We start from the raw sequence: 14,677 nt of genomic DNA on the forward strand, positions 1-14,677 counted from the left end.
AGGCAGAGGAGAGAGGTCCCGTAACAGAGAATTTGGCTTCATGTCAGCAGAGAATTAGTCTGCATGTCATAGCAGAGAATCAGGCTTCACGTCACCCAACATTGGAACAGTCCATTGGCATATATTTAGGCCCCTGCACTCAGACAGAGGAGAGGTTCATTCAAATTTGGGTAGCCTCGCAATATAATGGTAAAATGAAAATAAAAATAGGATTGAATGAGGAAGTGCCCTGGAGTACAATAATATATGGTTAAGGGGAGGTAGTTAATGTCTAATCTGGACAAGGGACAGACAGGTCCTGTGGGATCCATGCCTGGTTCATTTTTATGAACGTCAGCTTGTCCACATTGGCTGTAAACAGGCGGCTGCGTTTGTCTGTAATGACACCCCCTGCCGTGCTGAATACACGTTCAGACAAAACGCTGGCCGCCGGGCAGGCCAGCACCTCCAAGGCATAAAAGGCTAGCTCTGGCCACGTGGACAATTTAGAGACCCAGTAGTTGAATGGGGCCGAACCATCAGTCAGTACGTGGAGGGGTGTGCACACGTACTGTTCCACCATGTTAGTGAAATGTTGCCTCCTGCTAACACGTTGCGTATCAGGTGGTGGTGCAGTTAGCTGTGGCGTGTTGACAAAACTTTTCCACATCTCTGCCATGCTAACCCTGCCCTCAGAGGAGCTGGCCGTGACACAGCTGCCTTGGCGACCTCTTGCTCCTCCTCTGCCTTGGCCTTGGGCTTCCACTTGTTCCCCTGTGACATTTGGGAATTCTCTCAGTAGCGCGTCTACCAACGTGCGCTTGTACTCACGCATCTTCCTATCACGCTCCAGTGCAGGAAGTAAGGTGGGCACATTGTCTTTGTAGCGTGGATCCAGCAGGGTGGCAACCCAGTAGTCCGCACACGTTAAAATGTGGGCAACTCTGCTGTCGTTGCGCAGGCACTGCAGCATGTAGTCGCTCATGTGTGCCAGGCTGCCCAGGGGTAAGGACAAGCTGTCCTCTGTGGGAGGCGTATCGTCATCGTCCTGCCTTTCCCCCCAGCAGCCACGCACCAGTGATGGACCCGAGCTGCGTTGGGTGCCACCCCGCTGTGACCATGCTTCATCCTCATCCTCCTCCACCTCCTCCTCATCCTCGTCCTCCTTGTCCTCCAGTAGTGGGCCACATTTGTACCTGGCCTCTGCTGTTGCCAAAAACCTCCCTCTGAGTCACTTCGAAGAGACTGGCCTGAAAGTGCTAAAAATGACCCCTCTTCCTCCTCCTCCTTCTCCTGGGCCACCTCCTCTTCCATCATCGCCCTAAGTGTTTTCTCAAGGAGACATAGAAGTGGTATTGTAACGCTGATAACGGCGTCATCGCCACTGGCCATGTTGGTGGAGTACTCGAAACAGCGCAACAGGGCACACAGGTCTCGCATGGAGGCCCAGTCATTGGTGGTGAAGTGGTGCTGTTCTGTAGTGCGACTGACCCGTGCGTGCTGCAGCTGAAACTCCACTATGGCCTGCTGCTGCTCGCACAGTCTGTCCAGCATGTGCAAGGTGGAGTTCCACCTGGTGGGCACGTCGCATATGAGGCGGTGAGCGGGAAGGCCGAAGTTACGCTGTAGCGCAGACAGGCGAGCAGCAGCAGGATGTGAACGCCGAAAGCGCGAACAGACGGCCCGCACTTTATGCAGCAGCTCTGACATGTCGGGGTAGTTGTGAATGAACTTCTGCACCACCAAATTGTAAACTGGCTAGTCCCAGAGCTGCAACGAGATTTCGCCCATTATCACACACCACCAGGCCGGGCTTGAGGCTCACCGGCAGCAACCACTCGTCGGTCTGTTGTTCTATACCCCGCCACAACTCCTATGCGGTGTGGGGCCTGTCCCCCAAACATATGAGTTTCAGAATGGCCTACTGACGTTTACCCCGGGCTGTGCTGAAGTTGGTGGTGAAGGTGTGTGGCTGACTAGATGAGCAGGTGGAAGAAGAGGAGGAGGAAGTCGAGTAGGAGGAGGTGGCAACAGGAGGCAAAGAATGTTGCCCTGTGATCCTTGGCGGCGGAAGGACGTGCGCCAAACAGCTCTCCGCCTGGGGCCCAGCTGCCACTACATTTACCCAGTGTGCAGTTAGGGAGATATAGCGTCCCTGGCCGTGCTTACTGGTCCACGTATCTGTGGTTAGGTGGACCTTGCCACAGATGGCGTTGCGCAGTGCACACTTGATTTTATCGGATACTTGGTTGTGCAGGGAAGGCACGGCTCTCTTGGAGAAGTAGTGCCGGCTGGGAACAACATACTGTGGGACAGCAAGCGACATGAGCTGTTTGAAGCTGTCTGTGTCCACCAGCCTAAATGACAGCATTTCATAGGCCAGTAGTTTAGAAATGCTGGCATTCAGGGCCAGGGATCGAGGGTGGCTAGGTGGGAATTTACGCTTTCTCTCAAATGTTTGTGAGATGGAGAGCTGAACGCTGCCGTGTGACATGGTTGAGATGCTTGGTGACGGAGGTGGTGGTGGTGTTGGTGGTACATCCCCTGTTTGCTGGGCGGCAGGTGCCAACGTTCCTCCAGAGGCGGAGGAAGAGGCCGAGGCGGCAGCAGCAGAAGAGGCCGAGGCGGCAGCAGCAGAAGAGGTAGCAGGGGGAGCCTGAGTGACTTCCTTGGTTTTAAGGTGTTTACTCCACTGCAGTTCATGCTTTGCATGCAGGTGCCTGGTCATGCAGGTTGTGCTAAGGTTCAGAACGTTAATGCCTCGCTTCAGGCTCTGATGGCACAGCGTGCAAACCACTCGGGTCTTGTCGTCAGCACATTGTTTGAAGAAGTGCCATGCCAGGGAACTCCTTGAAGCTGCCTTTAGGGTGCTCGGTCCAAGATGGCGGCGGTCAGTAGCAGGCGGAGTCTCTTGGCGGCGGGTGTTCTGCTTTTGCCCACTGCTCCCTCTTTTGCTACGCTGTTGGCTCGGTCTCACCACTGCCTCTTCCTCCGAACTGTGAAAGTCAGTGGCACGACCTTCATTCCATGTGGGGTCTAGGACCTCATCGTCCCCTGCATCGTCTTCCACCCAGTCTTGATCCCTGACCTCCTGTTCAGTCTGCACACTGCAGAAAGACGCAGCAGTTGGCACCTGTGTTTCGTCATCATCAGAGACATGCTGAGGTGGTATTCCCATGTCCTCATCATCAGGAAACATAAGTGGTTGTGCGTCAGTGCATTCTTTGTCTTTTACCGCTGGGGAAGGGCTAGGTGGATGCCCTTGGGAAACCCTGCCAGCGGAGTCTTCAAACAGCATAAGAGACTGCTGCATAACTTGAGGCTGAGACAGTTTCCCTGGTATGCATGGGGGTGATGTGACAGACTGATGGGGTTGGTTTTCAGGCGCCATCTGTGCACTTTCTGCAGAAGACTGGGTGGGAGATAATGTGAACGTGCTGGATCTACTGTCGGCCACCCAATTGACTAATGCCTGTACCTGCTCAGGCCTTACCATCCTTAGAACGGCATTGGGCCCCACCATATATCGCTGTAAATTCTGGCGGCTACTGAGACCTGAGGTAGTTGGTACACTAGGACGTGTGGATGTGGCAGAACGGCCACGTCCTCTCCCAGCACCAGAGGGTCCACTAACACCACCACGACCATGTCCACGTCCGCGTCCCTTACTAGATGTTTTCCTCATTGTTATCGTTCACCACAACAACAAAAATATTATTTGGCCCAATGTATTGTATTCAAATTCAGCTGAATATAAATTTGAGGCCTAGTATTTAGGCGCTGGGTGACCGGTATAGATTTACTGACAGAATTAGACTTGGAAATGCACAGTAGCGTGTGTGTGAAGTTATTCTGAATGACCCTATGTGCACCTTGAATATTATATACCCTTTTAGGGATAGATTTCAAATAGCTCTGATACAGCAGAAACCACTAAATTATGAAATTGCTAAATTGTGAATTGTATTTCAACCCAGAACAAAAAATGTGCTTTGACGGACACTAAATAACTTGCCCAGCCACAACAGGACAGCGGTAACGACAGATTTAGCGGGATATAAATTTGAGGCCTAGTATTTAGGCGCTGGGTGACCGGTATGGATTTACTGACAGAATTAGACTTGGAAATGCACAGTAGCGTGTGTGTGAAGTTATTCTGAATGACCCTATGTGCACCTTGAATATTATATACCCTTTTAGGGATAGATTTCAAATAGCTCTGATATAGCAGAAACCACTAAATTATGAAATTGCTAAATTGGGAATTGTATTTCAACCCAGAACAAAAAATGTGCTTTGACGGACACTAAATAACTTGCCCAGCCAGAACAGTACAGTGGTAACGACAGATTTAGCGGGATATAAATTTGAGGCCTAGTATTTAGGCGCTGGGTGACCGGTATGGATTTACTGACAGAATTAGACTTGGAAATGCACAGTAGCGTGTGTGTGAAGTTATTCTGAATGACCCTATGTGCACCTTGAATATTATATACCCTTTTAGGGATAGATTTCAAATAGCTCTGATATAGCAGAAACCACTAAATTATGAAATTGCTAAATTGGGAATTGTATTTCAACCCAGAACAAAAAATGTGCTTTGACGGACACTAAGTAACTTGCCCAGCCAGAACAGTACAGCGGTAACGACAGATTTAGCGGGATATAAATTTGAGGCCTAGTATTTAGGCGCTGGGTGACCGGTATGGATTTACTGACAGAATTAGACTTGGAAATGCACAGTAGCGTGTGTGTGAAGTTATTCTGAATGATCCTATGTGCACCTTGAATATTATATACCCTTTTAGGGATAGATTTCAAATAGCTCTGATATAGCAGAAACCACTAAATTATGAAATTGCTAAATTGGGAATTGTATTTCAACCCAGAACAAAAAATGTGCTTTGACGGACACTAAATAACTTGCCCAGCCACAACAGTACAGCGGTAACGACAGATTTAGCGGGATATAAATTTGAGGCCTAGTATTTAGGCGCTGGGTGACCGGTATGGATTTACTGACAGAATTAGACTTGGAAATGCACAGTAGCGTGTGTGTGAAGTTATTCTGAATGACCCTATGTGCACCTTGAATATTATATACCCTTTTAGGGATAGATTTCAAATAGCTCTGATATAGCAGAAACCACTAAATTATGAAATTGCTAAATTGGGAATTGTATTTCAACCCAGAACAAGAAATGTGCTTTGACGGACACTAAGTAACTTGCCCAGCCAGAACAGTACAGCGGTAACGACAGATTTAGCGGGATATAAATTTGAGGCCTAGTATTTAGGCGCTGGGTGACCGGTATGGATTTACTGACAGAATTAGACTTGGAAATGCACAGTAGCGTGTGTGTGAAGTTATTCTGAATGACCCTATGTGCACCTTGAATATTATATACCCTTTTAGGGATAGATTTCAAATAGCTCTGATATAGCAGAAACCACTAAATAATGAAATTGCTAAATTGGGAATTGTATTTCAACCCAGAACAAAAAATGTGCTTTGACGGACACTAAATAACTTGCCCAGCCACAACAGTACAGATGTAGTATATGGCCAAAAAATGAACAGACTATTGCTGGTTAAATGCACTTGGTGTGACAGCTTCACCCTGATGTAGGCTTTAGCCAAAAAACAACCACACCATTGAGGGTTAAATGCACTTGGTGACAGGCGCAGCTTGCCCCTGATGTAGTATATGGCCAAAAAATGAACAGACTATTGCTGGTTAAATGCACTTGGTGTGACAGCTTGACCAACCACACTACTGAGGGTTAAATGCACTTGGTGACGGGCGCAGCTTGCCCCTGATGTAGTATATGGCCAAAAAATGAACAGACTATTGCTGGTTAAATGCACTTGGTGTGACAGCTTCACCCTGATGTAGGCTTTAGCCAAAAAACAACCACACCATTGAGGGTTAAATGCACTTGGTGACAGGCGCAGCTTGCCCCTGATGTAGTATATGGCCAAAAAATGAACAGACTATTGCTGGTTAAATGCACTTGGTGTGACAGCTTGACCAACCACACTACTGAGGGTTAAATGCACTTGGTGACGGGCGCAGCTTGCCCCTGATGTAGTATATGGCCAAAAAATTAACAGACTATTGCTGGTTAAATGCACTTGGTGTGACAGCTTCACCCTGATGTAGGCTTTAGCCAAACAACAACCACACCATTGAGGGTTAAATGCACTTGGTGACAGGCGCAGCTTGCCCCTGATGTAGTATATGGCCAAAAAATAAACAGACTATTGCTGGTTAAATGCACTTGGTGTGACAGCTTCACCCTGATGTAGGCTTTAGCCAAAAAACAACCACACCATTGAGGGTTAAATGCACTTGGTCGCAGCTTGTGCTGGCGCACCACAAGACACAAAATGGCCGCCGATCACCCCAGAAAAAATTGACTGACAAACGGTCTGGGCAGCCTAAAAACAGTGAGCAATTGAATTTCAGCAGCTCAATGATCCACAGCTGCAGATCGATCGATTAATCAAGTCCTTTGGAGGAGTTAATCTGCCTAATCTCGCCCTACTGTCGCAGCCGCAACCTCTCCCTACGCTAATCAGAGCAGAGTGACGGGCGGCGCTATGTGACTCCAGCTTAAATAGAGGCTGGGTCAAATGGTGCTCTGGCCAATCACAGCCATGCCAATAGTAGGCATGGCTGTGACGGCCTCTTGGGGCAAGTAGTATGACGCTTGTTGATTGGCTGCTTTGCAGCCTTTCAAAAACGCCAAGAAAGCGTCACAAAAGCGCCAAGAAAGCGACGAACACCGAACCCGGACTTTTACGAAAATGTCCGGGTTCGGGTCCGTGTCACGGACACCCCAAAATTCGGTACGAACCCGAACTATACAGTTCGAGTTTGCGCATCCCTAATGGACAAGCATTGTCTATGTTATGCAAAGTATTCAATAAAAACGTATTGAAGATAATATAATGATCACAGTCGCTACATCGTTTTGTGATCAAAAATATTTATTAGGAGTAACAACAACCCTTGGATGTGGGGGCGTAGATATGTGTTTTTGACAGCTCTACATAGATCCAATGGCCTCTTTACTTTTTCCCAACCTACATTTGTTCATGTGGGCTGATCTATGTGAACTGGATAGTCCCACTTATATTTAAATGCCTTGTCAACAAATATTATACAGCATACTTGTTATTTTGTGTACCTATCACCATAGTCGAGGACCGCACTCTGATGGGGCATGCATCCCCGCCTCCTTGGTCCAGCCCCCTGTGCGGGATAGGTCAAATCCTCTGCATTGGGCAGAACCTTTTATTTATAATACTCACGCTGCCGCACGCCACGGCCATGCCAGAGGCGGACGCGCAGTCCCTTGCCATCAGTAGGGACAGCGTGAATGCTCACTCTTGTTCCAATTTGTGCTGCACGGCCCCTCATCATCAGTAGGGATTGCGCTTTTTGTTTGTCTGTTTTCAGTGGTATCCAAAAACTAACGGTGGTGCGGTCTCCCAACTCAGGGAGTATCACAACCTTTACCACGTGTTCTGCTCTCAGCATCATTCTGATACACTGTCTTCTAAATATCAACACATTGCATCAGCTATATTTTTCAGGGTTGCCTGTTTATATCTGTGGCTCCTGATGATCTGGTAACTACCAGTGAAATGCGTTGAGCGCGTTAGATATTCAAGCGACTGTTAATATACAGTCGTGGCCAAAAGTTTTGAAAATGACACAAATATTAGTTTTCACAAAGTTTGCTGCTAAACTGCTTTTAGATCTTTGTTTCAGTTGTTTCTGTGATGTAGTGAAATATAATTACAGGCACTTCATACGTTTCAAAGGCTTTTATCGACAATTACATGACATTTATGCAAAGAGTCAGTATTTGCAGTGTTGGCCCTTCTTTTTCAGGACCTCTGCAATTCGACTGGGCATGCTCTCAATCAACTTCTGGGCCAATTCCTGACTGATAGCAACCCATTCTTTCATAATAACTTCTTGGAGTTTGTCAGAATTAGTGGGTTTTTGTTTGTCCACCCGCCTCTTGAGGATTGACCACAAGCTCTTAATGGGATTAAGATCTGGGGAGTTTCCAGGCCATGGACCCAAAATGTCAACGTTTTGGTCCCCGAGCCACTTAGTTATCACTTTTGCCTTATAGCACGGTGCTCCATCGTGCTGGAAAATGCATTGTTCTTCACCAAACTGTTGTTGGATTGTTGGAAGAAGTTGCTGTTGGAGGGTGTTTTGGTACCATTCTTTATTCATAGCTGTGTTTTTGGGCAAAATTGTGAGTGAGCCCACTCCCTTGGATGAGAAGCAACCCCACACATGGTCTCAGGATGCTTTAATGTTGGCATGACACAGGACTGATGGTAGCGCTCACCTTTTCTTCTCCGGACAAGCCTTTTTCCTGATGCCCCAAACAATCGGAAAGAGGCTTCATCGGAGAATTAGACTTTGCCCCAGTCCTCAGCAGTCCATTCATTATATTTTCTTCAGAAGATCAATCTGTCCCTGATGTTTTTTTGGGAGAGAAGTGGCTTCTTTGCTGCCCTTCTTGACACCAGGTCATCTTCCAAAAGTCTTCGCTTCACTGTGCGTGCAGATGCGCTCAGACCTGCCTGCTGCCATTCCTGAGCAAGCTCTGCACTGGTGGCACTCTGATCCCGCAGCTGAATCCTCTTTAGGAGACGATCATGACGCTTGCTGGACTTTCTTGGACGCCCTGAAGGCTTCTTAACAAGAATTGAACTTCTTTCCTTGAAGTTCTTGATGATCCTATAAATTGTTGATTGAGGTTCAATCTTAGTACCCACAATATCCTTGCCTGTGAAGCCATTTTTATGCAATGCAATGATGGCTGCATGTGTTTCTTTGCAGGTCACCATGGTTAACAATGGAAGAACAATGATTTCAAGCATCACCCTCCTTTTAACAGGTCAAGTCTGCCATTTTAATCCAATCAGCCTGACATAATGCTCTCCAGCCTTGTGCTCGTCAACATTCTCACCTGAGTTAACAAGACGATTAAGGACTATGCAATTCATCTGATCACTCTTCATAACATTCTGGAGTATATGCAAATTGCTATTATAAAAACTTAAGCAGCAACTTTTCCAATGTTCAATATTTATGTAATTCTCAAAACTTTTGGCCACGACTGTATATATTTATGATGTACTTAAATTAATAATTGTACCAGATAGATATGGTTATAGCCCGGTCCAACCACAGGCAGCTATCACACTTACTTCACCCTTCCTAGACTACATTGGTATCTATATAGATCCCCGATCTGTTCCCTTCTTTTATACACCTCGACAATCACAATAAACGTAGAAACACGGTGTGTTGTACCTATATATAGTTCCCTCTAAGATATTCAGGGACTCTACAGTGTGGGGTGTGAGCCTGTGATATAATAAAGATTTATTATTTTTTATTTTAGTGTCTTTACAGGCAGTGAAGTTTTGATTAAGTTTTCTAGATACATTACCCTATATCGCTTTAACACTCAGTGATCTCCCTGTTACTGAGCAGAAATCGATTTGACTTTGATACCGTAGACGCACATACATGGCCTGAGTTTTGAGGAGGAAGCACGTGGCTCACACATGGATTTGTCCACTTATTTCTTTGATATATATTGCAAGATGGTTTTTTTTTGTGTGACCTTGGTGGAAAAGACACTAGCCCTTTCCTGCCCCTCTAACGGTTCTGGTCTGTATAACGCTGGTATATGACATCTTCACATTTTATGATAGGGCTCTGGTTTCTGTGAAGTTGTTCCATCTTACTGATTTTTATTGCTACAATCTCCAGCCTAGACGGACATGGAAGAGGTGATGACCCCCTACAGGAATGTAAAAGGAGGGGTTGCCTACTCCTAACAATAATTTTAATATCTGGATCCTTCTATCACCACAACATTGCTCCACTCCTCCATTCATTATATACATATATAGATGGTCGGAGTGCCGTTAACGTCAGTCACATAGTAGTAAGGGGAACAGTGGATCCATAGGTGCACGACTGCTGCTCCATTCAAATGTGGGACACAGGACCTACATTCTAGGGATAGCTGGGAAGTGCAATGGTCAGACTCCCCCCCCCCCCCCCCGGCAATAATGAGAACAGGAGTCCGCGTTCCCTTGTTTGAATGGAAAGAGGGAAACGCAAGGGGGCTGCCATTCCATTGAGCTCTATGGAGCTGTAGGTGCACTTGTACCCGGATATCTCCGACAGTCCCATGGAGTTAAATGGTGCGGGGACATGAATGTGCGTTACATTGAGCTCTATGGAGCTGTACGTGCACTTGTACCCGGATATCTCCAACAGTCCCATGGAGTTAAATGGTGCGGGGACGTGAATGTGCGTTACATTGAGCTCTATGGAGCTGTACGTGCACTTGTACCCGGATATCTCCGACAGTCCCATGGAGTTAAATGGTGCGGGGACGTGAATGTGCGTTACATTGAGCTCTATGGAGCTGTACGTGCACTTATACCCGGATATCTCCGACAGTCCCATGGAGTTAAATGGTGCGGGGACGTGAATGTGCGTTACATTGAGCTCTATGGAGCTGTACGTGCACTTATACCCGGATATCTCCGACAGTCCCATGGAGTTAAATGGTGCGGGGACGTGAATGTGCGTTACATTGAGCTCTATGGAGCTGTACGTGCACTTATACCCGGATATCTCCGACAGTCCCATGGAGTTAAATGGTGCGGGGACGTGAATGTGCGTTACATTCTGTAGGTGCCCTTGTATCCGGATATCTAAGGCAGTCCCACAGAGTTAAATGGTGCGGTGGACACGCATGCGTCTCTGCCCTCTCCATTCGAATGGTGAAACCCCCATTAATATAAATTAAAAGGGGACAACCCTATTAACAATAAGTTATATTGATTTTAAGGCCTATGGATGTTTTCAGAAAATGAAAATATGCCATATAAAGTGTTTTTGGAATTTTATTGAACACTTCTCTCATCAACCTAAGGCAGCAGCTTTCAAACGTGAGAAGAATTCATCAGAATACCAGTGCAGCAAATACAGAAGACAGAAAGTCCCTTTAAATAAAGCCATTCACAAAAAATAATAATCTAAAGCGCATGCGCAGAAGTTACTACTGCCGTACAGCGTGCGCAACGATTTGCTGGGACGCATTTGCGCAACGAACCCCAAATAATCACAGGACATGCGTAGCAGCGGCCGAGGAGTGAAGCGCATGCGCGTTGAGAAGAGCTTCTGGATCCCGCGCAAGCGCCGCGAGATGCTTTCAGATCCCCGCGCCTGCGCAGTGCGACTTTCCAACCGCTTCTATTGTGGAGCTTTCGGGCGTCGTGTTTCTTCAGTAGGCCGGCGGTCAATGACTGTATTGTTTCCCGCCGAGGGCCCCCGGCGATCGGTAGCGGGCTCGATGGAAGGAGGAAAGGCCATAGTGTGAGAATGTGCGAGCGTGTGAAGACCTAGTCGGCTGCCTGGCCCGGTCCGTTACCTCAGCAGCCCCGCTTTCTCTCAGCTCCTGTGTTTCACCTTCCCCGGGACACGACGAGCCATGGAGCCGACGTTCCCCCCTAGTATGCTCATGTTCAGCCACCTTCCGCCGGTCACTACCTTCGCACGGCTGGGCTCAGAACTGTTGCCACCTCCGCCGCCGCCACCGACTCTTCTACCGGCTGCGGCGGACATGATCCTGAAGAAAGAACCGGGCTCCCCTCCTCACCCGGCGGACTTCCTGCACAGCCTGACGGGCATCAAGCAGGAGAAGATGGGGGAGCACGAGCACTTCCACCATTACTACGGGCAGAGGCAGGCCGAGATCATGGAGGTGACGGTGGGAAGCCCGGGGCTCATCCCGGACCTGGGCCTCAATCGAGAGGTGAGATCTGATAGCGTGTGTACCCCTCCAGCTGCATGGTGGGGCCCAGGGAGGTAAGACCACCCCTCCCCCCATTGCTCTGTTTGTAAACAGAAAATGGAGGGAGATGCTGAGCAGCCATGGTGCCCCCCAGGAACAATGGCTCCATCTCTGCACCCCCAATCAAGGGCTGGGCATCCTTGTGCCATTCATCCAAAGTAAACAAAGGTTACTGCAGTCCATGGGGGCTCATAAAGCCCCATACTTAGTTACGGGGGTCTGCTTCCCCTTTCCGTAGAATTATCCCCGCTTTCCATTGAGCACCGTAAGAAGCCAGCGGGACTAGAATAAAATCCCAGTTATAGTACCGATTCCCAAAGAGTGGCGCCTATGGGCACCGTCAGGCCTTGGTCGCGCACCTTAGGGCTGCGTTCACACGGCAGTGCAGTTTATGTGGATCTTATGTGCGCTTTTTGGCTCCACATCAGATCCTTTGATTTGCAAAGGGCGCAATCTGCACCGAAAATCTGCAGAAAACGAGCGACCTGTCGTGGATCCATTTCCGCACAGTGTACATAAGAGGTTGACATTCTCATCTACTTAGCCAGTACTGTAATAGGCTACTTTCACACGGATGCGGATCAGTCTCATAAATGCATTGCAAGAACGGATCTGTTTGTCATACGGACAAACAGATCCGTTTCTTTTTCACATTTTTAAAGTCTGCACATGCACACACCGGAAGGACGTATTCTGCATTGTTATTTTTTATGCCAGGTCCGGCACTACAAGTGTTCCGGAATTTTGGACGGAGATAAAACCGTAGCATGCTGCGGTATTATCTCCGTCCTGAAAAGGCTAAAAGACTGAACTGAAGACATCCTGATGCATCCTGAACGGATTGCACTCCATTCAGAGTGTATTAGGCTAAAACTGATCAGTTCTTTTCCGGTATTGAGCCCCTACGATGGAACTTAATACCGGAAAAGAATAACGCTAGTGTGAAAGTACCCTTACACAAAAAACTGTGCATATACCCTAAATGGTTTTCCAGAGAGAAAAAAATATCTACATTTCTATAGATAAATCTATGTATAGTTTATAGGCAGAGGCAAGGTAGGTGTTAAACCCCCTCTGCTCCAGTGCTGCTGATGAAGCCATTATACTGCATGTGACTGCTGCAGCCAAGCTGTGGCCTCATCGATATATGGTAAGAGACAAAGGAGGCCTGTGATTGGCTACAGTGGTCATGTGCTATGTACTGGCATGTCACTGCTGCAGTCATGTAAGCAAAGCCCATCCGGGAGGATCGGAGCGGTGGCGCTGGAGACGAGGTGGGTCGTATTGGTGAGTAACTGTTTCCCTACCTTTTACCATTATAATTTTATTTTTTTACTGCCCCTTTAATTGACTGACCCCTTGTTATCTGTTAGGCTACTTTCACACTAGCGTTTTTCTTTTCCGGCGCTGAGTTCCGTCCTAGGGGCTCAAATCCGGAAAAGAACTGATCAGTTTTATCCTAATGCATTCTGAATGGAGAGTCCGTCCCTCAGGATGCATCAGGATGTCTTCTGTTCAGTCTTTTTGACTGATCAGGCTTTTCAGAAAACCGTAGCATGCTGTATTTTTACCTCCGGCCAAAAATCCTGAACACTTTGACTGAACGCCTGATCAGGCTTTTTCCCCATTGACTTGCATTAACGCCGGATCCGGTGCCGTGTGTTCAGTCAAAAAAGTCCATAAATGGCGGATCCGTTTTTTCCAATGCATTTTTCCATTGTGATCGAAAGCCTGATCAGGATTCAAATGTAATCAGTTTTCACACGTTTTTCCGGATCCGGCGGGCAGTTCCGGTGTCGGAATTGAACGCCGGATTCAAACAACGCTAGTGTGAAAGTAGCCTTAGCTATATTCCGAGCCTCATGTCGGACCCCCTATTGCACTCATTTTGGCCACCTATACCCAGTGTCTGATCTCCTATAACAGTTTAGACCAGCGGAGCTGTCCGACTTTTATACAATTACAACTCCCAGCCTATCGTGATGGTTTATGGCTGGGGGTGGTAATTTGGCGACAACTTGGGGAGCACAGGTTTACGTGATTGTCAGCTGGCCGAATCCTCCTGCTTTGCCTCTCCGTGTATGTGCTTGTGAAGCTGGTACGATACTACGCTCGAGGGCGGCCTCACAACCCAATGTTAGCGCAGAGGATCGGGCATGTTGGATTTCATTTTGATACCAGCGTAGACAGGAGAAAAAAAAACCTCATGCTCACGTATGTATATGGTAGGCTAGGTTCGCGCCTGCGTCCGTCGTTCTGGTAGTGAATGAGACCCTTCACGCAGTGTATGACAGATGCCGGATCCCGCAATTCTGATGTTCTTTTCCTGTGCTGAAACGGAATACCTGAATTAAAAAAAAAACAACTATCAGAGCTTAGCCATACAGCGACATCGCCATCTTAAAGGGGTATTTCCGTTTTAGACCTGTTTGGCCGGTCGACAGGATAAGTTATAAATGACTAGTAGATGTGGCTTCCACCTCTGAGATCCCTGTTCTGGAGATAGAAGGTCTCATAGGTGAAGGCCACATCCATCAGGGCTCATGTACCCAACTGTTGGGCATTTTACAGTCCGCATTTAATAGAACAGTCCTGCCATTGTCCGTAATGCAGACAATAATAGGACACAATGCACACACGTTTCTCTGGACGCCAATCCACTGACACGTGCACCGCAACTCTAAAAAGGTAGTACCTGGCTGCAGCGGTGATGTACTGCTGCAGCCAATCACTGGCATTGGTGGTCTCATTCTTTAGGCTACTTTCACACTGGCGTTTT

The 14,677-nt window shown here is 47.6% G+C and overlaps 1 protein-coding gene across 2 annotated transcripts in view; it reads left to right on the top strand.

The window, feature by feature from the left end:
- The first annotated feature begins 11,286 nt into the window (after positions 1–11,286).
- ZNF281 (zinc finger protein 281) overlaps positions 11,287–14,677 on the top strand; it is a 45,981-nt gene continuing 42,590 nt past the window's right edge. For both annotated transcript variants that reach the window (XM_044296633.1, XM_044296634.1), the window contains exon 1: positions 11,287–11,859. In XM_044296633.1, coding sequence (XP_044152568.1) covers positions 11,536–11,859 — 324 coding nt within the window. In that variant the 5' untranslated portion in view covers positions 11,287–11,535. The remainder of the gene's footprint in view (positions 11,860–14,677) is intronic.

The sequence above is a fragment of the Bufo gargarizans genome, chromosome 6 (genome assembly GCF_014858855.1).
Source record: "Bufo gargarizans isolate SCDJY-AF-19 chromosome 6, ASM1485885v1, whole genome shotgun sequence".
NCBI classification, from domain to species: Eukaryota; Metazoa; Chordata; class Amphibia; order Anura; family Bufonidae; genus Bufo; species Bufo gargarizans.